Source organism: Nuphar pumila, chromosome 13, assembly GCF_984573655.1.
Source record: "Nuphar pumila chromosome 13, dmNupPumi1.hap1.1, whole genome shotgun sequence".
In the NCBI taxonomy this organism is placed as follows: Eukaryota; Viridiplantae; Streptophyta; class Magnoliopsida; order Nymphaeales; family Nymphaeaceae; genus Nuphar; species Nuphar pumila.
The window spans coordinates 12,171,220-12,194,248 of record NC_143261.1 but is presented as its reverse complement, the minus strand read 5'-3'; the positions used below and the strand labels follow the sequence as shown (position 1 = coordinate 12,194,248).

The following is a 23,029-nucleotide window of genomic DNA, read 5'->3' as shown; positions in this document are numbered from 1 at the left end:
TAATATTATAAAAAATAATAATAATAAACGTAACGCTGGGATCCGCAGTTGAATCCAACCTGTGGATCCATATCCCAGGCGAGTCACGGATCCAACTCGCAGTTGGATCCTGGGTCTCGGATCCAGACCCAAGCCACGCCCCGCGTACTCAAGGTAAGTGTATAAATTTTTCACCCAATACGGGGCTGCCTGATAAGCTGTGTTAGGGTTCTGAGTGAACCCTAACACAGAGCGATAGCGAGAAAGGGGAAGGGGTGTGCGCAGCCGCCGAGGAGTAGGAGGTAACTGCCTCCTTCCTTTTTTGGGGGGGGGGGCACCCTCCTACAAATCTCCTCTCCTCTCCTCCTCGTCTTCGTCTTCTCGCTCCCTCATTCTCTCCACTCACTCTGTCTCCTTGTTCCTCTCCCTCTCGACCGTGCTCGACAGTGGAGCAATCGACGTCGGCGACCTTCCAACCGCAGCAACCACCTCCTCCTCTCACTAGTTAAGGTAGGATCACTGTACCTTTTCTTTCAGGTATGTCATGATGCTTGTGTGTATGTGGGAGTCCAAGAAATCCTAAATAAAAAAAGGGGTTCACGATTTTCTGTTAGAAGGTTTGGATTTGTGACATTAAAAGGAGGGGGTGGGTGGGTTGCTTCAGATTTCCTATATTAAAAAGGGTGTTGTCAAACCTTAAACTGAAAACCCCAAATCTATAATTTGGGGGTTTTGGATTTTTAATATGAAGGGGGTTTGCATATGAACATCAAGGGGTTTCGGGGTTTTAATTAAGGAGGGTGTTGTGAGGGCTGTTGGAAACCCCAAATTGCTCGATTTGGGGATTCTGACTGCCAAAGATTAATTTAAAAAGAAGAAGAAGAGAAAAACCCCAAATCACCGATTTAGGGGTTTTTTAGATTCGGTTAAGAGTAGATACCTGTGATTTTTGGCTGTTAATTACAGTAATATTTGTGTGACATAGTCACCTCTATGGGTTCTTAAATAATTTATGTCTGGGTTGACAGTCTTGCCAAGTCATTAGATAATAAACACTTCTTGTGAAAGGTTGTGCCAATATCAAGACACTAAAGTGTCCTACACACGTGCACTCAGACACGCACTTGCACACCAACACACTTTGTTCCTGTCTTGTTGCTTTAGCAGTGTGATATTGCTGGGCACTGTGATTTAGCTTGTATAGGGATTTTCAAACAATAGCTCTTGTACAGTGCGGTGGAACCCTTTAGCAAACAGCATGTTTGCCTTACTGCTGAATTGTTGTACAGATCAGTCGCCTCACTCTTACATTTGTCTTACAGGGTTCTGATCAGTTCATGTCAACAGTATACCTTGTTAGATGCTGAATAGATAACATGATTAGCATACCTTGTTAAATTCTGATTAGCATATCTTATCATATTCTGACTAGCATACCTTGTTATATTTTGGTTAGATGTCGTTAACTGTATTCACAACACTGATTTTATTGCAACAGTAAGATTTGCTTTCACAATATTAATTTTACTGCACCATTATGATTTGCTTTCACAGTATTGATTTATATGAAACAGTATGAATTGATTTCATTGTAGCTGACCCCTAGACAAGTGAAGGGTTTCACTTGATTACAACAACCTTGACTATGGGTTTTTCATTAGGTTGTACCAGTTCGTTTAACTCTGTACCATATGATAAATCTTCAGATCGATCACTTGGTTCACCGTATGATAGTGATCGTGAAGTACTGTGGGTTATATTTTTTCATGAAATTGGCTAGCTGGAAATTTTGTGATGGAGTTTGATGTAATACCATATGGTACTCTGTGTTGGGTTCATACATATGCATATGCTACTAGATTTTGCTATAGAAATGCTTCTGATATGTAGATACCCATGATCTATATGCCTATTTAACTTGGTTGAGTGTGATTTCATGACTACATTATCGCATATTCTGAAACATTAAATGTTAATGTGTTGGAGAAAAGGGTATATATGGTTGCAAATCATGAATCCCTGAACCTGCCCTATGTGCTCTTTAACTTAACAGGCCAATACTCTACTTGTTCTTGCTAAGAGTTGATAGTGCACAACACTATGTGTTGGGTCACACTAGCCCTTAAAATCATAAGCAAAAATAATGTGAAAAATTGAATCATATATAAATACATGGAGGTAATGTGAGCCTGATTGATTTAAAGGTACCGAAGCATTCGTGCTTGACTGGTTTAAAGGTACCGGAACACACTGAGTGGGTGTTTGAGAAATCTTGCCTAATAGGCAATACGGGTTGAGTACCTGATGCGGGTACTTGCGTTGATGAGCTTGCACTCAATGTAAATAACATCGATGAGAAACTTAAATTTAAATTTTGTGAGCCTGACTGGTTTAAAGATACCAGGGCATTCATGCTTGACTGGTTTAAAGATACCAGAGCACTCTGAGTGGGTCTGTATAATCAAATAGAAAAAAATTGGCTTGTATACCCTTGTAAGAATACAAAGGATGGGGATCTATTACTATGATAGTAAATTTTGGGGAAACGCCCCTGTACTTTAGGAATTTTAATTAAATGAAAAGACTAACCCACTCAGATTTGGGCTTATCTTAGAGAGGGTAGGTGGTATAAAACTTCAAAGACATATATTTAATTGTTTCGAGTAAAAATGATTCGTTGGTCCCCAGTCCTCGGAGTTGGGAGACCTAGACTACCAATGTGTCATAGGTGATAGCTCTTTGTTCTTCTACAGAAATTAGGGATGCATCATGTTTTGGTTTTGGGCCTTTGGGAGGTTCTCTCGGCCATTGGTCGCTCCCTTAGGATTTACAGTTTCAGTTAGAATATTCGGGTTAATAAAACATTAATGAATAATGAACCCCCGAATGTTCTATTCTGAAATGGTTGCATTGGCCCGCGTGTACCCACGAGATAATTAAATATAAACATTTGAATTTGATCATTTTAGGTATCACATCTGAGTAGGTAGTGACAGATTTACAATTATATCCATACACAGTTATTTTTGAAATATGATAATTTACTTTTAGCATTCAATGAAATCTGTGGTTATGAGATATTTAAATGTTGCTAATGATGTTACTTGTCAGTTAGCTTCTGATAAATTGTTGACTGTCGTAGCGTAGATCTTTACTTATTCTTGTATTGCTGGAAATCATACATTGTACCCACATCATATACTTGACACATCATATACCTGCAAGAAAAATTACAGTAATTCCTATTTAGACAGCAGTAGTCTAATTCCTATAAATTTATTATTTTTCAGGTGAATAATAGAACAACATGAGTGGCTGTGGAATGGGGTACTGATCTAGATGTTTGGTTTATTGTGTTCCCGGGACATCTTAGATTAAATTTCAATCTATTAAAATTCTTGTTACTTAGAAATTTTGATGTCATTATTTATTTAGAATAAAATAAATGATGTTGCTTGATCACTCCTGTAATGCGTCTGAATGCTTAACCCAATGAAATAATTATTTCTATTGTTATAAAGAAAAAAATCCTCTAAAATTGGGTTAAAATTTTGGAGCATTACAACTGCTGAACAAAAGAGTGCTTTTGAGAAGTGGGAGTGCTCAAATAGGCTTAGCTTATTGCTTCTGCAATCTAAAGTGGCTAAGAATATTCGTAGTGTTATCCCACAATGCAAGACAATGATGAAATTTTTGAGTGCTATTGAAGCATAATTTGTTAGTTCGAATAAGGCTAGAGCCAGTACCCTAATGTCGGAACTTATATCTATGAAATATTCTGTAGGGGGTAATATTTGCCATCACATTTTAGAAATGAAGAACATAGCGTCTCAGCTGAATGACATGAAGTTGGTCATTTCTGACTCATTCCTAGTGCATTTGATTCTGACATCCTTACCTTTAGAGTATGGACTTTTCAAAATCTCTTATAACACACATAATGATGAATGAACATTCAATGAACTCATGTCCAAGTGTGTTGAGGAAGAAGAAAGATTGAAATGAGAGAAGATGCAAAGTGCACATATGACTTCTCATGGATCCAAGGTAGGATCAAAGAAAAATGCATTTAAAAAAAATGATAAGAAGAAGTCAGAAGAAGAAAAGTCATCTCAGAGCAAGCAACCTGATTCTATAACCATAGTGTTTCTTTTGTAAGAAGAATGGACACAGGAAGACGAATTGCATAAAGTACAAGAAATGGTTAGAAAAGAAATGTAATTTGTCATTTGTTTCTCATGAATTTAATTTATTACATATTCCTAAAAATAGCTGGTGGATTGATTCTGGTGCTACTATTCATATTGCCAATTATTTGTAGCCGTTCCTGAACATAAAGAAACCAACAATCCATGAGAAAAGCATCTATTCGGGGAACAAGATGCGTTCGCATGTGAAGGGTGTTGGGACCTGCATGATCACTTTAGATATCAACGTAGATTTGGATCTTCATGATGTCTTTTATGTTTCATCATACAGTAGAAATTTAATTTCAATTTCAAGTTTGAATAAATTTTGATATTGCTTTAAATTTGAAAACTCCAAGTTATTTATTTACAGAAATTCAATTAAAATTGGTTCTGCATTAGTTTATGATAGTTTGTACAAATTAAACGTGAAGATCCAAACTCAGGAGTCTTTGACTTCTAGATACGCATTGGTTGGCAATAAATGTAATATGATTAATGATAAGTCCTACATGCTTTGGCATCGAAGGTTGGGTCATATCTCTGAAAAGAGAATAAAGAGACTCGTAAATAAAGATATTTTAAAATCCCTAGATTTTACTAACAATGACCCATGCGTTGATTATATAAATGCTAAGCAAACAAACACATATAAAGAGGGTGTCAAACGTAGTAGTAAGATATTAGAAATAGTCCATATGGATGTATGCAGACCATTTATCCCCTGTTACATAGGCAAAAGATATTTTGTCATATTCATTGATGACTATTCTTGGTATATGTATCTCTACTTGATTTATGAAAAAACTGATATATTTCAAATGTTTAAAGAATTTAAGAAAGAAGTAGAGAAACAAACCGATAAAGTTATTAAGATAGTCAGGTCTGATAGAGGCGGCGAATATTATGATAGGTTTACTGAGATGGGTCAAAGGGAAGGACTATTAGCGCGATTTTTAAAAGCAGAAGGCATTGTGCCTCAGTATACCATGCCTGGTAGTGCTTACCAGAATAGTATACCTAAAAGGAGATGTCGTACGCTTAAAGAAATGATCAGTGCCATGTTGAATTATTCAACACTTCCCATGAAGATGTGGGGTGAAGCCTTAAGGACTGTTGTGCATATTTTGAATAAGGTTCCTACAAAATCTCTGTCTAAAACACCCTACAAGTTGTGAACAGGTAGGAAACCATCATTGTCTTATATGCACATATAGAGATGTCCTGTAGAAGCTAAGTTGTATAACCCCTACATTAAAGTCTTTGATCCAACAATAACCAATGAATATCTCATTGGTTATCCAGAGAGATCAAAAGGATACAGGTTTTATTGCCCATCTCATTCACCACAGATTGTTGAAGCAGATAAGGCAAAATTCCTTGAAGATGGTTCAGTTGGATTAAGTACACTTCAAAATCTTGGTTTTGAAGAAATATAGGATCCAGTTTCATTACCTGTTAAGGAGAACATTGAGAGATACCATATTATTATTCCTAATAATGATGTGGTTGATCACCCGGTAGGTGATGCACAAATCCAAAATGAACTCAGTGTGGATAATGTAGAAAAGCACGAACAAGATGAATAAATTCAATCTGAACCTGTAGAACGACCTGTTTGGAGATCCACAAGAGTTAAGAAATCTGTCATACATTTTGATTATGTGGTATACCTTCAGCTGCCTGATGATTTCATAGATATAGATGATGACCCGTTGACTTTTATGGAAGTTGTTGAAAGCGAACAATCTTCGCACTAGATAAAAGCCATGAAAGAAGAGTTGAACTCTATTGCTAATAATTAAGTGTGAGATCTTGTTGAGTTACCTAAAGGAGTAAAACCCATAGGGTGTAAATAGGTCTTTAAGACCAAAAGGGACTCCAAAGGTGACATAAAGAGATATAAGGCAAGATTGGTTGCTAAAGGATTCACCCAAATGGAGAGCATTGACTATAATGATGCATTCTCTCTTGTCTTAACTAAGGAGTCAATGAGGATAATTTTGGCCCTCGTAGCTCATTATGACTTAGAGCTATATCAGATGGATGTGAAAACAATATTACTCAATGAAAATCTGAATGAAAAGGTATACATGGAACAACCTCTTCGTTTCTCTGAAGTTGATCGTTTGGTTTGCAAGCTTAACAAATCAATATGTGAACTTAAACAGGCCTTCCGATAATGGTATATTAAATTTTTCCATGTCATCGTGACTTTTGAATTTAAAGAAAACATCATTGATCGATGTATATACCTTAAGAAAAGTGGGAGTAAGTTCATTATATTGATGTTGTATGTAGATGATATACTACTTGCAACCAACGATATAAAGTTACTTGTAGAGACAAAACAGTTTCTTACATCACATTTTGATATGAAAGATATGGGTGAGGCTGCATATGTACTTTGCATAGAGATCTGTCGAGACAGTGCAAAAGGTTTTTAGGTCTCTCCCAAAGATCCTACATAAATAAGATATTAAAACAATATAGGTTGGAGAATTGTTTTTCTGGTACATCACCTATATCAAAAGGTGATAAACTGAGCCTAAAGGACTCTCCACAGAACGATATTGACAAAGCACATATGAGTGCTTATCCATATGCATCAGTTGTTGGCAGCTTGCAATACGCGCAGACTTGTTCACGTTCAGATATTTTCTTCGCAGTAGGAATGCTTGGTAGATTTTAGTCTAACCCATGCATATCCCATTAGAAGGTTGCTAAGAAAGTCATGCGATATTTGCAAGGGACAAAAGACTATATGTTGACGTATCATAAAGTTTATCACCTTGAGGTCATTGGCTACTCAGATGCGGATTTAAGAGGGTGCCTTGATAGTAGAAAGTTTACTACTGGGTATGTCTTTCTACTTGTTGGGGGCACGATCTCTTGGAGGAGTGTGAAGCAGATGACCATTACTGCTCACACCATGAAGGCAAAATTTATAGCATTATACGGGACTACTTCGCAGGCCGTATGATTAAAGAACTTCATATCACAGTTAAACATGATCGATTCCATCGAGAAACCACTGAAGGTCTACTGCGATAATGAAGCTGCGGTGTCCTTTTCGAACAACAAAAGTACTACGTCATGTAAGCATATGGATCTAAAGTACTTTGTTGTTAAAGAAAGGATAGAGAATCATCTAGTGTATATTGTTAATATTGGTACCAAAGAGATGATTGTTGATCCTCTTACTAAAGGGCTATCACCAGGATTGTATTTCGAACATGTATTAAGGATGAGCTTGTTAAACTCTTTTTGACATATGCATATGAATAAAGTGATCACATACAGTTTATTAATTCTCATTATGGTTGTTTGTTGTTAATCTCATAAGGATCAAAGATTCAACTAAGGATCTGTAAAATAGTTTTGTAAAGGCCAATTTATTCATCAAGTCATTCCCATAAAGTTTTCTGGTTAAGGGTTTATCGTTGAGACAAGTTGGAGAATGTTGAAGTAACACACTTCGTGTGGTAGTTACCCACGTCCGGGACTCCTCAAAGGTGTCCCTTTCGATAAACACTAAAGATTAGAGGGAACAATGATCTTAATTGTTCCCTAACTAAGGCTATAAAACCGGGTGTCAATGAGAAACTTGTATCAAGAGAAAAATCAAGAAAAAGATTAAGCAATAAATTACCTTTAAATGAGTTTTTCACAAAAGAGAAAAATGGATCATACTCACCGACTGTTGAAGGTGCCTATGCTCATTGGAGGGCTGCAGTCCGACTGAGGAGTGAATCGTACCCTGCTTCTTCTACTCTGCAAAACAACATCAGCCACCGTCGGATGAAAATAACTTCTTCAGGTACACTTCCTTTGAACTTATTATGCGCAGAGAAACCCCCCAACATGGGCTTCATCCTTTCGGCCTCTTCCTCTATACATATATGTCTTGACAGACTTTCCATCACTATTAGGAAGAGGTACTGTGGCATGGGATCGCCTTGCCTGAGCCTTCTGCTACTCTAGAACCGTTAATCTGACAGTTCCTCTGTGTAGGTGGGAGTGCATACACATTGCATGATAAGGTCATTCCTTTGAGGTGGAAATTCAAAGAATTCGAATGTTCTTTCCAAGAAATTCCAGTCCACTACTAGACCTTGGCCACATCAGTTTTGAATAGGGATGGCAGCGGACAGGGGGAAAGCGGGGCCCCGCCCCGCCTCGCCTCGTTTGGACCGGGGATGGAGGGTATGAAACGGGGATGGAGGCGGGGACGAAGGTTAAAATCCATCCCCGTCCGGGGGTGGAGGCGGGGATGGACTGGCACGTTTCCCCACCCCGCCCTGCCCCGCCCCGCCCCGCCCCGGCCCATCCCCGCCCCGCCCCCGGCCCATCCCCGTCCCGGCCCCGCCCCGCCCCATCCCCGCCCCATCCCCGCCCCCAACCCTTTATATTTTTCTACATGTTTACTAACCCTAACTCCCTTCCCTAATTTCCTAACCCTGGAGCCGTCTAGCCGGGCCGTCGCCTCTTCCCCTTCCCCATCCGCATTATCATTGGAGTTGGGCCGTCGCCGACCACCGTTGGCCGACGCCGACCACCGTTTGCCGACACCGACCACCGTTGGCCGACACGATCTCTCCCTCCTTCCATGGCTGATGCATTGTTTGACATCTTCTGAGATCTTAAAAACAACTTTTGACATGGCTGATGCATTGTTTGTTTGTCAGCGTATGAACTATCAAAAAAAGAAGGTAAGGTTGGGACACCTGAGAGACCACTCTCCGATCTTGGTAATCTAAGTTATCGTGGCTACTGGACTAGGGTTTTGCTTGACATTCTGAAGAAGCATAAGGGCAATATTTCCATCCTGCTTTCTTTATGGACCTTCATGTTTTAAATTTGTGTTGCACTCTGTGGTTTTGCTTGTGCTGTCAAATCTTCTCATATAGTGGACACATTTTTCTGTGATTATAAAGCAGGTTTCAATAGGTTAATTTTTTCATTTATAGTGGTTGTTTGATTTGGCTTAATTTTTTTTAACATTTCAGATCAACTTATTTGCATATTCATTTTTCTAATTATTAAATAATATTCTCCAGTTCAGAAAAAATTGGAGGATGAGGAACTGAGTCCATTCAATATCTTCTAGAGCATGATCCATGGATGTTATGTATTAGTTTACTAGGCACAAGTAAAATCTAATTTTTGTCTGGGCTATGAAGGTGGGGAGATCCTGTTTTCCATGTGGATGAATTCATTTATCATTAACTGAAATATTAACGTGAATGATTTCTAAGTAGGGATGCAATTTGACAAACGGGGACGGGGACGGGGACGGGGCAGGGACGGGGACGGGGCGGGGGTGGAGGACATGAAACGGGGATGAAGGCGGGGGTGGAGGATAAAATCCATCCCCGCCGCGGAGGCGGGGCGGGGGTGGAAACCTTGTCCCCCGCCCCGCCCCACTGCCATCCCTAGTTTTGAACAGGATGTTTTTGCTTTTCCTTTCCATTGATTTTATATGTTTCATTAATGAAAATTGTTTGATGTAGCGAGTAATAGATTCTGGTTGTTCGTTGTTCCAATAATGTCAACAAGCTAGTGCCAGTTATTTTGACTCAATCTGACCCAACATGTGTCCCCAACATAGTCAATTTGAGATTGACCCTTGAATCATATTTTTTCCACAAAAAAATAAGATGTGAAAAATTGGTGCATTTATGATAGTTTATTTTTAAATCATGAAAACATGTAGGTACAATGGATTCTAGTGATTCAAAATTCGATCTCCACCAAACAAACCATGTTGAAAGAGAAATGGGTAGGTGCCTGACGCTTTTTGTGCTTATTTTTAAAATTTTGATCCTACACATGTATTTTGCATGATCGATTTGTTAGAAAATCACACTTGGAACATGTTTTTTTTTTTGAGAAAAAGATTTTTAAGCATTGAATATTTTTTAAAATTGTAAACCATTGATTTTTTAATCTCATAAAAACTTAACTTGGTGTTGGAATCGAATGATCCAAAAGCCGATTCCCATCAAATCAAGCATGTAGATCACATCTGTATGATCAGATTTTAGAAAAAATAGAAACAATCTTTCCAAACTGATGATAAGCAAGCCATAGACAAAAAAAGGGTGGCACCTACCATTACTCCTAAATGATCATCCTAAAGAATTTGTTCATACTTTCACTACGTTGAGTCATAGACATTCTTACCGTAAATGCTAAAAAATTTCCTCATTAAAAGGCACATTTTGGATGCCTCCAGATTCCTCAATAAAAATATCACTTGATAGGGTCGCAAACCCGAATCAATCAATGTCTTCACAGCTTCTTTATGTTGCTCATCTATCTTGTTGACACCTATAAACATCTTTTAACTTTGATGGAGAATGCAAGATATGATTGTAAATGAACAAATCTGACTACCCATTTTCCCCTTAGCTTGATGATAACTAATATGTATTTTTTCTGGACAACTACACCCGGTAAACATTCTTTCTTTTCTTCCTTCATCTGTTTTTCTTTTTTGATCCTTTTTTTATTTTATTACATGTGAACTGCCTCCGAAACATAATGCCCTCTTTTCTTGTATTCATACAAGCATCAAATCCACCCATATTAACAATAAGCACTATAGAAACTAAATGCAGATATGTCACTATGGAATTCCATGAAAACCAACGGTGTTATAAAGGTACAACTGGGATATAATCTATGACCTTGTCATCAGCTGGTTGATGATGTTCTTCATCCACAACAAACGTATCCTTACCCTGTTTATCATATTCTTCATTGGATAATGCGTCAATCTCTCCATATCAAAACTCATGCTATGATCTTGTATTAACCCTTCAAATCCAGCTCCAACTTTCATCTCCATATAATTATATTCATCTATTAATGATTGAACTCTGTATATTGTTTGATTCATAACATGTATTTTCATTTTCATTCATCTCTAACTTACTTTCTTTTTTATAGAGAAAGCTGGGGTTAGGCAGACCCCTACGAGTTATACAACCATATATCATTGGGATTCGAACTTGCAACTTCTCAACACAAGGTGACCTGCACTAACTGCTCCTGCCAGACAAGTGGAGCTCCATTGGTTATCACCAACTTTCTTGCCACTTTATTACCACTGATAACTTCACCACAAGAAGACAAATGTCAGTATATCATAAATCATGAGGGAGGCATCCAAAGCATTTTTGGAGACAAATGGTATATGGGGTATAGTTACTGTTTGCACCCAGGAGGTTATATACTGGAAGGAGGTTGTTTTTCTCATAAACGAAAGTTGAAGAATAGAAAATGTTCTGCATGATAAAAAATGTTTCAGTAAAAGAGAAAGTTACAGTAGAAACAAGCCGAATTGACGTCTATTATAAAGTATTACAAGCCTTGAAAGGAAGAATTAGCATTATCTATAGTTACTGTAAAACTCATTTTTTTGGCTAAATTAGCAAGAAGGGGAATGACTAAGACTTGAAAGAACACCCCCAGATTGGCACCCATTGATGGAAAGGTGATTTTTTTTTTTTTTACAAATCATGAACAGGTAGGAGCCTGCCTAACCCCAGCTTGACTATCAAAGAAAAAAAAACTTATATAAAAACCTAACTATATCTAAATGAAACAACAAAAGAAACAAAAAACAATAAGACAAGCATATAAGTAAGATTTACCCACTAGAAAAATGAGACCCGCATACAAGATTTATCCTGTCACAATGAAACGCCATTTAGGGCATCCAAGTCATTGTTTCCTTGTGAGCAATGAATAAATCGACCAAATTTTTGCTCTCTAGTGATTCATAGAAAGAGGCAAAATTAAATTTGCCTCCATGCTCATCAATTCAAAAACCTTTTGTTTTGGATAAATGGAGTCGGAGAAGGTTGGATCCGGACATTATGTGATCCACATCTGTTTCCTGTTGAGTATTGCACATGATGTTATCATATTCATACCTGACCCATATTCAGTACGGGTGCTGGTATGAGGCTTCATATCCTTGAAAACGCTATGGAACCGTATCACACCCATTTAGAGCTGAGAAGTGTGAACTAGGAGAGCAAGTGGGTTGGATAGGATCAAGTTTCATATGACCCAACTTTGAATTTCGCTTTAGAATTCTACCTAAATCTGAATTACTATGGGTCGGGTTTGGGTTCAGTCTTGCGTTCAGGAATGCATGCATGAGTGTGTCTGTGCGAGGTTATATGCCATTAATAGGTGGGTATGCAATTGGTTCAGATGTGATAAGATGGTGTGTGTTTGATGGTTCAGGTTAAAATCAGTTCGGCTCTAGAAACAATTCATATTTTGTTTAGTTTGGGGAACACAGACCTCCACCAGAGACAAGGAAGATGGGGCTTACTTCTAGAGAGCCCATCATCGGAGCATGCAATCACGAATTCTTATTTGATGATAGCCGTCCGATTGAAGCTATCGGACGGTTATAGTCAGTGTTGCCAGTATCAGTGCATATAGGCAGATACACCTGATTCGGCCAATACGTATAGTATCGCCAGAAAATTGAAAAAATACTGACCCGAATCAGCTATTTTTAATGTGTAAACAATAACTTAAAATTATGTTTTTATATTTCTAATATTATTTTAATGGCTTTAACACATGTCACGTTCTGATTGACACATAATATTTTAATTATTTTTTGGCCAATTCAGAACGATTCACTTGAGAATCTGTATCGCTGATTCTCCTGAATCGTTGGCCAAATGACACAGGTCTGATTTAGATACTTACAACATTGATTATAATGGTTCCATTTAGTTTTTTTATATATATATATATGATTTTCGGTATTTTTTCAAAATTCTGACCTTACAGGTGCCATCTATGCACTTGTTTTTATAGAAATCAGTTCTTGGAGCATTTGATTAGGATGAATGGGTATGTTTTTATAAGGTTTAAAAAATCAACGGCCTACAATTTTATAAATTTTTGAGGATCCAAATACCATTTTTTTCATTCACAATGCATGATCCAAGTGTCAATTTTTAATAAATCAATCATGTTGAATATAATTTTGAAAAAACACCATAAATCCAACAAATATTTCTCATTAGGTAGGTTTGGGAGGTTTTTGAGTGGGTAGGTTTTCATATTTTTATATATGCATATATACACAATGAAACATATATTATTAAATTTTCAATATTTTTTCAAAATTCTGACAGTACATGACGTTATCTATATGCATGTTTTTATTGCAATAACTTTTTGAAGCATTTTTTTCTGATGAATGGATAAGTTTTTATAAGGTTTCAAAAACCAACGGTCTACAATTTTCATAATTTTTTAGTTTACAAATACCATTTTTCATCCAAAATTCATGATCTAAGTGGCAATTTCTAATAAATAAATCATGCTGAACACATCTACGGGGTAAGAATTTTGAAAAAAATAATGAAAATCTATGTTTAGTAGGTTCTTATATATATATATATATATATATATATATATATATATATATATATATATATATAGAGAGAGAGAGAGAGAGAGAGAGAGAGAGAGAGAGAGAGAGAGAGAGAGAGAGAGAGTAATGGGTCTGTGTTAAATGAAACATGCTAGATGAGTTTTTCAGGAATTTTTTTCGTTTTATTTTTAAATTCTGACAGTACCTGTTCACATCCCAACACATGGGTGGGTTTTTCCAGTCCCAAATCTTTATAAAATTTTGAGGGTCCAAATATTAGTTTTGACTGAAAAAAAAAACACTGAACATAAAAACCTATTTAGCATGTTTCATTTATCATATTTAATTTAGCAGATACCCATTTCTCTCTCTCTCTCTATATCTCTCTCTCTCTATATATATATAGAGAGAGAGAGACATTCATGCTAAATGAGATTTTTGACTTTTTTTTTCGTTCTTACCCCTATAAATGTGTTAGGCATGGTCAATTTACTAAGAATCGATACTTGGATCATGTGTTTTGGACAAACAAAATTATAAGATTTTGGACCATTGGTTTCTTATAAAAACCCACACATGTATTGGAATCAAATGCTTCAATAGCTGATCTCTATAAAATCAAGTACATAAATCACATATATATGGTCAGAATTTAAAAATAAAACAAAAAAGCCCAAAATTCTCATTTAACATGTTTTATTTAGCATATTTTATTTAACAAAAACGTATTATTATATATATATATATATATATATATACTAAATGAAACATGCTATTAGATTTTTGGTATTTTTTCAAAATTCTAATTATAATAACCTATATGCTTGTTTTTACAAGAATTAGTTATTGGAGCATTTGATTCCAATTCATGGATAGGTTTTTATAAGATTTAAAAAATCAACAGCCTACCATTTTCACAAATTTTTGGAGCTCTAAATGCTATTTTTTCATCCAAAATGCACAATTCAAGTGTTGATTTCTAGTAAATCAATCACGCTGAACACACACACACACACACACACATATATATATATATATATATATATATATATATATATATATATATATATATATATATATATATATATATATATATATATGGGGTTGAAATTGTAAAATAAAAAACAATGAAAATCCAATAGCATGTTTCATTTAGCACCTTCCCATTTAGCAGGTTCTCATAATATATATATATATATATATATATATATATATATATATATATATATATAGAGAGAGAGAGAGAGAGAGAGAGAGAGAGAGAGAGAGAGAGAGAGAGAGAGAGAGAGAGAGAGGTGCAAAACGATTTTTTCAGGGTTTTTTCATTTTATTTTTAAATTATAACCGTATAGATGTGATCTATGTACTTGATTTTATAGGGATCCGCTCTTGAAGTGTTGGATTCCGACACATGGGTTAGTTTTTATAAAGTTTGGAAAATTGGTTACAAATCTTGTTAAATTTTCAAGGCTGCTAATATCATTTTTTTCATCCAAAACACATGATCCAGGTGTGGATTCCTCTTAAATCGACTATGCTCAATACATTTATGGGGTCAAAACCCATTTTTTAACATGTATCAATTTTGTACCTACACATTTCTCTCTCTCTATATTTAACATATAAAGTTATTAAATATATTAGTATAAGCTGCAAACCTTTTCTTTAATGTAAACTGTTATTTTTATTTATACTAATAACCTAATTAATTACCAAAACCTCTTAACATATGCATGCAAACCTCCAAACTGAAGATGGAGACCAGATTTGTACGATTAGCTCCACAAAATTACGTCTAATCTAAACATTAGAAAATCAGTCCGGCTGCTAAAGAATATGATACTCTTGAGAGCAAAGTTAACCCGAAGCAATTTTACCTAAAAATTGGCTGATGTCGTAACATAAACCAAGATCCGATTCTAATTAAGTGTTGCTACATTTTTCTTTTTTAAATGACACTTTTTTCATGATATTTTAAAAATATCACTCGTGTTCGTCATATAGATCTGGTGAAACGAGATAATGTTTCTATATGGAAGCTGGTAAAACGGGTTGGTTCATAAGCTTTCCTGGTTCTGGATCTGGATCCTGTGAGTAGGGATGGCAAAACCTGACACGACCCGCCAACCCGCCTCTTAGGCGGGTTCGGGTTTGGCTTAAACGGGTTCGTGTCATAAACGGGTCGACCCGCCTAACCCGTTTATTAAATGGGTCGGGTTCATGTTAAGGGTATGCCAACCCGTTTATAAACGGGTTAGGCGGGCGGGTCAACCCGTTTACCCAAACCCGACCCGCCTACCCGCCCGCCAACCCAACCCGCCAAACCGTTTACCTGACCCAACCCGTTTATTAAACGGGTTAACCGGGTCGTGTCGGGTTACCCGTTTAATAAATGGGTCGGGTTCGTGCTTGCCACAGCCGACCCATTTAATAAATGGGTCAGGTTCGTGTTGAGGTATGCTGACCCACCAACCCGCCAACCCGACCCGATTGCCACCCGTACCTGTGAGGCCCAATCACACATATTCTGGACTTCAAGAAGGACCAGAACAACTTTTGGTTCTGGATATGGGTATAATCCGGGTCCGCACTCGGACCCAGTTGTTGACTTGTTTTCCTATCGGTCAATCACCGACATACTCTCTAAGCCCATCCCTCGACGGCGCCCAAACGCAGAATCCCGCGAAAAAAAAACCCTCTCTGAACTAAAATTTCTTCGCCCGAATCGGAGGGCGAAGAAACCCAATCCTGGGAATTCGATTTCCTGGATTCGGTTTCCCTTGATGAGAGTTTCTCCCAGGAGGAAGAGATCGAGGCGATCGGCGATCTCCCTCTGCTCCTCCCCTTCTTCTTCTTCTCCGCCGTCCTCGACGACGACTTCGTTCTTGAAATCCCTTCTGTTCATCCGCAGGATGGCGGTAATCCTAGCCGTAGCTTCCTTCCTCTCGCTCGCGACCCTCCTCTATGCCAATTCCCCCTCCCTTCTCTCCAATTCCCCTCCTTCCCGTTTCTACTCCTTCGAGGTCGTCAACGAGTTTCCACACGACCCTTCGGCATTCACTCAGGTATGAATCTTCATTTCTTCGCTCTTTTTTTTTTTCTCTCTCTTTCGATTAGAATTAGTGTTGATTATTGCTTTGCTTGATTACCACTATAAGATGATGATGATGGTGGTGGTGATAATGATGATTTTTTTTATGATATTGTTGGGCGATGATTGTGCCGTACTGTTACAGGAAGTCTTTCACGAAGATGGTGATGATGTGTTGGTTGTAGACTTGTAGTTTTCTGTCACAAAGATACGTGGACACGTACACACGACGCGCGTCCTACTCGCAAGTTGGAAGATTTTTTGGAAAATAGGATACGAGAGCACAGATTTCTTTTAAAACTTTTTAATCAATAAAATACCATTTTATTGACATTTTTATTGCTGAAAAATGCGAAAAAAGCAGCAAGCAGCCACTATTACCACCAGAACACGCCATCAAAATTGCGTGTCCATGTGACCTAGGTAGTTATACATATCATGAATCCTATGTACATAGCTCAAACCCGACCCACATATTACTCGAGTCGTTTTTAGGGTCGACCCAAATAACATTTCAGGTGGTTATTTTTATAGCCATACCCTGGTCTTCAGTTTCGCGGGTCTGGTACCCAACGCAAACCCGACCCGTTGACAGCCGTTCCTACTAATATTAGAAGAACATCATGCATCAACGAAAATGATTAATGTAACCTACAGTTATTCAGTTGTCTTAAATTATGTTTCAGGGTCTGTTGTATGCTGGGAATGATATATTGTACGAGTCAACTGGTCTTTATGGACAGGTTAGTTTTGTAATTTCAGCGGAATTATTGTATTTTTAGTTTTAAAGTTGAACTCCTCAGATCTCATGTTTTGAATGTTCTGTTTCCGTTGCAAATTTCTCTTTTGCATTTTGCCAATCTTGGAAAACCTTTAAATGATGTGAGTTTGAGACTCTTGGCTGATTTATGTTTTTCTGGACAGATCTTAAAAGTCAATTTTGGTTCAGCAGGAACAATTCAATAATGTGTTAAGCACCAATAAGTTGAAGTATGGAGACGTTCTGACTTTTGTTTCTTGTGTGCTCCATCTCTTATATGGGGTCCTTTCCTAAGTTCAGCTTCATATGTCCAATCTTTTATGTGGTTGACTTGTAAGAGGATGTCTAATCTTTGTTGTCTTCTTCACTGTGAGCTAACTAAACCACTTTTCATCACGTTTTACATGCTATTTGTATTGGTGCTGTTATTGATAAAGGACATGAACATTTCATATGCTCTCGCGTGCCCATGTGTATCTGTGTAGATGGTGCTACTTTATCTTCTATTACAGTTAACTGATGGTAGAGGTGGTCTATGCATAGTGCCATGGACATAAACGGTTCAATCTAGTTCATATAACAATTCTACCCAATTTAAGGGGCAGAATGAGGCAGGTAAAAGGAGAATCCACTGTTTACATTGATGGCTTTATGCCAGGGTCGACACTTTATGTTCACATCGTATGTTAAGATAGAAATCTTTAGCAATGATTCATGCGATCGCTCCATTTTCTGTAAAGATAAAGATGTGTTTCTGGAGTGTTTATGTTTTTATGACTGATATAACATATCAAATGAGTTAATCTGATCAGTTTTTGGTATGGGGGTGGGTGAGCCTAGACCTGGACCATGTGCTATATATATCAAGTCCACAGTAGGATGACTTCCATAGTTTGTAGGTCGGTCATAGCCTATGGGAAATAACCATATAATGCAGTTTCTGCCCAACCCATGCACAGTGAGGTTCTACTGCTCTGTCAAATGTATTATCTACATGTCCCATATGTCAAGCGCAGGTGGATGGTTAGTCAAAATGATATGTAGGCATGGGTTTAGTTGAGCTTCCAGTATATGCTTAATCAACAATGTACATAACCTTCTCTCTAAGTAACTAGTTTTTTAGCTGATAAGATCTTTATGATAGCAATGCCAAAGCATGTTAAAAGTAGCTAAATCTAGACAAACTCTCAAAAAGTAAATGGTATTGAATTTTCTAGCAAAATAGCACTTCTATTCATATATCTTTCCTCTTGATTAACACTCGAGCAATCACAATTTTTTAAAGTGGATCGAGAAAAGTTTCAAACTGATTATTCAAAATATATAATTTATGAATCTAAAAAGTTAAAATTTTAAGTAATGATTAAATACTTGAAACACAGATAATTGCATAAATCCGAAAATAAGAGGGTTTAGAACTCAGTTCATAGATCCACAACCCTGAGTTGTGTGCCTTTTGATGAATAATGTTTCTGGAAATGGTAGATATGAGAAAATAAGGATTCCAGTCTAAATTTTGTAGTCATCATATGTTGGATTTTGGCTCAAAACTACCTAAGTTTACATTCTATTTTTCCAATTTTTCCTATATATGTGGGTGTAGGATTCTCTACAAAAATTTAGTCCCATATTGAAAGTTGTAGAAACTTTCTTTTGTCCTTATATAGGAGGGTAGTGCCTTAGAGGGCATGAGCTTCAAGGGCATTAGATTTTGGGCTTGAACAAACCTTGAATCTTGGATCACAAACAATATATATATATTTATATTTGGATTTGGGTTCGAGTTTGCGGTTTCGAACCCGGTCTGCTTTGGTTAGGCTTTAACCTTTTTGGCCCTTGGACACTTTTGATCCCAAGTCCATATATGTTCGTTGACCTAGCTATAATACCATACATTTATCCCTTTTGGATCAGTTTGGATATTATGCAAACCGACTTGCATGGCCATTAAGACCCAAACATTCCAAGATCTGCCGCCCTTATCTCTGGACCCGTTGACTGTTGACTCAGTTAAGGTCAACCTTAGACCTTTCAGGACTATTTCTATCCAGTCTTTGCGCCCTCCTTAGGCTAGCCATTGGGCATTCATGGCTATCCATTTGGCCAGCCATGGCCCATAATGGCTAGACGTTTTGGCTTATGACCCTTTAATGAGGCCTGGGGGGTGGGGGCCTATATAAACCCAACTCTCCCTCCTCATTTCTCATCCCTCACTGCTCTCTCCTCTCTCTCTCTCCCTCGAGTTGAGAATCTTTCTCTCTCTCTAATTTTGGTGCCTCTCTCTCCTAGGTTAGACCCAAATTCAAGTAGAGATCCAGATCTGGTTTAGCCTAGATCCAACCCCAGTTCGAATTCAGATCCAATTGTGGTTATGATCCATATTCGGTTCCAGATCCAATCCTAAGACCCAGATCCATTATAGTTTGGATCTCTATACAGGATCTAGATTCGGTTATAGTTTGGATCCCTATCCAAGATCTAGATTTGTTATTTGGATTCCTATCCAGGATCCAAATCCAATTGTTGATCAGACCCATATCCAGTTGTAGTTTGGATCTCGACCTAGTTACTGTTAGAATCTAGATCCAAAATCAAGATCCATACCCAATTCAACCCTAGCCAAGAGGCTTTTTCAAGGTGGTCCGTATCAAGGTTCTTGGACTCATCCAGTGCAGGGCATGGTTCGATCATTCGCGAGAAGGCGAAAACTCGGTTGTTTGGGAGCATAGTTGCACGAATACCCATTACACTGAGGACTTGGTCCTAAGTGAGGCAACTATCGCTTGAAAGACAATGCGTTTACGCGTGCTTCCGAGCTCACTGGTTCAACCTCAATTGCCTAGCCCACTAAGGTATAATTTCCAACAAATTTCAAGCGATAGATTTGCAAATGGCGACTGTGAAAGTTGGAAACCAGGAGCTGCCCAAGTTGTCCCAGTTTGATGGCACTAATTTTAAACGATGGTAACATAATGTGCTTATCTTCCTCACGATTGCAAAAGTAGCGTACGTGCTCACGAAGGACTATCCAGAAGAATAGGAGGATGAAACCATTGCCGAAAACCGCAAGAGACTAAAGAGGAAACATGATAACTTTGTGTGTCGCGGATACATACTGAATGCACTCTCCGACACCCTATTCAACCTCTACTCAGAAGTCAGCACTGCAAAGAAGTTGTGGGAAGCCCTTGAAAGCAAGTACAAAATAGATGATGCAAAAAATCGTAAGTTTTTTGTTAATAATTATATGGATTTCAAATTCTTCGATGATGAGCCACTGTTACCTCAAGTCCATGAGATACAGATCCTGGCTAATCAGATCAAGTTTGAGGGTATGAACCTTGATGAATCATTCCAGGTGGCTGCAATCATTGGGAGATTGCCCTCATCTTGAAAAAATTATCAAAATAAATTGAAACATAATAATGAGGAGTTTACCTTAGAACACCTTCTTCAACATTTTAGAATCGAGGAGGAAACTCGATCTCAAGATAAGAAAGATGAAGTAAAAGAAGTTTGTGTTAAGGTAAACATGGTTGAACACTAACCAAGTTTCAAACCCGGACTTAAGAACAAGAACAAGAAATCCAAATTCGATTTTAAAAAGAGAAAGGTTGTTTCTTGCTATACTCCATAATGCCAAAGTGTACACACCAAAAGCCACAAATGGGCTCACTCACAAAACCCACACAAGGGGCAAGAACAATTGGCTAAAATAAACAATATTTTATTAATCACCTTCATGCAAGAAGCATACATAATGGGGGGCTTTGCCCCTTATTTATACATAAAGGAGGAGGACTCCATAGAGAGTTGTTGGAGTCCCAATGACTCAAAATAAAGCCATTGGGACCCCGATGACTCTTATGTTTGACTAGTCAACATGTGTTGACTAGTTCAATTATAAATAAAAAGGTAAAAATCTAACCCTAGTTCCTATTTCTAGTTAACAACAGAAAAATAAAGAAAGAGAAAAATATATATATATATATATATATATATATATATACAATTTTAACACCCCCTCAAACTTACGGTACAATAACTGAAAGTTTGTCTAATAGAAAGTGAAAACGAGGAGCAACATGAGGTTTGGTGAATAAATCTGCTAATTGGTATTCTGATGTAACATAAGGCAGATCAATGGTCCCATGTAGATACTACTCTCGAACATAGTGACAATCCATTTCGATATGTTTAGTATGTTCATGAAAGGTATGATTGCTGACAATGTAGATCACACTCTTGTTATCACAACACATGCGGGAGGCTCCTGTCACTTGAACTCCCGTATCAGCCAACAACCTTCTTTGCTAAACTACCTCCATCGTTGTAGTTGCCATGACCCGATATTCAACTTCAGTTGATGAAAGCGAAACCTTTTATTTCTTCTTGCATTGCTACAAAATCAGACATTCACCTAATAAAACACAAAAACCCGTGGTTGTGTCTGTTATTGGGATCACCTCTCCAGTCAACATCAGTATAAGCAATTAAATCTAAAGAAGATGAAGTAGACAAAAAATAGCCTCGAGAAAGAGAAGTCTTAATATATTTAATAATATGCAAAACTGCTCCCATGTGAACAGAAGTGGAAGCGTTTTGAAATTGACTGCCCGTGTGTACAACGTGTGTTATGTCAGGTCTAGTAATTGAAAGATAAGAGAGTGCTCCAATAAGCTTTTTGTAAGGGGTATGATCTTTAAGAAGTTCTCCATCATCAATTCACATCTTGGTTTTTTGCAATCTCAGGGGTATCAATTCTCTTATCATCTATGATTTCAGACCGGGTGACAATATCAAAAGCAAATTTAGAATGACATAATAAATATCCTCTAGGAGAGTAAGCAACTTTGATTCCTAAGAAATATTTTAAGAAGCTTAAATCAATCATTTCAAAATGTTTTTAAGAAGTTTTTTAATATTTTTAACTCCCTGTTTATCAACTCCAGTGATTATCATGTCTTTTACATAGAGAATAATAATAATAATACTTGCATTAGAAATCTTAACAAACAGTGTAGTGTGAGTCAAACAAGTTCTAAATCCAATATCAAGCATAACTTGACTAAACCGGTCATACCAAGCCTTTGGTGCTTGTTTAAGTCTATAAAGAGCCTTTTTCAGACGAAGAACTTTACCCTTAGGAACACTTATACCTGATGGTGTCTCCTTATAAACTTCTTCAACTAGGTTCCCATTAAGAAAAACATTTTTAACGTCCATTTGAAATATAGGTCATTTTCGAACAGAGGCTAATGCTATAACAATGGTCATTCTAGCAACTGGAGCAAATGTTTTCTCGTAATCTATGTCATATTCTTGAGAATATCCCTTGGCAACTAATCTGACTTTATATCTTTCAAGAGTTCCATCACTCTTTTTTTTAGTCTTGTACACCTACCTACAACCTATAGTTTTTTTTTTTTTCTTTTGGAACATCTTGAATGGTCAAGTATTAACCTTTTCTAAAGCTTTTAACTCTATTATCATGGCTTCTACCCATTCAAAATGTTTTTTAGCTGGAGTATAGGTTGAAGGTTCCACATATGAATGAATTAATGCAATGAATGCCTTGTATTTTGGAGAAAAAG

The 23,029-nt window shown here is 37.2% G+C and overlaps 1 protein-coding gene across 2 annotated transcripts in view; it reads left to right on the top strand.

The window, feature by feature from the left end:
• Positions 1–16,247: 16,247 nt before the first annotated feature.
• The window catches only part of LOC149817779 (glutaminyl-peptide cyclotransferase-like), an 82,730-nt gene continuing 75,948 nt past the window's right edge, over positions 16,248–23,029 (top strand). For both annotated transcript variants that reach the window (XM_089985087.1, XM_089985086.1), the window contains exons 1-2: positions 16,248–16,649; positions 17,362–17,418. In XM_089985087.1, coding sequence (XP_089841213.1) covers positions 16,368–16,649; positions 17,362–17,418 — 339 coding nt within the window. In that variant the 5' untranslated portion in view covers positions 16,248–16,367. The remainder of the gene's footprint in view (positions 16,650–17,361; positions 17,419–23,029) is intronic.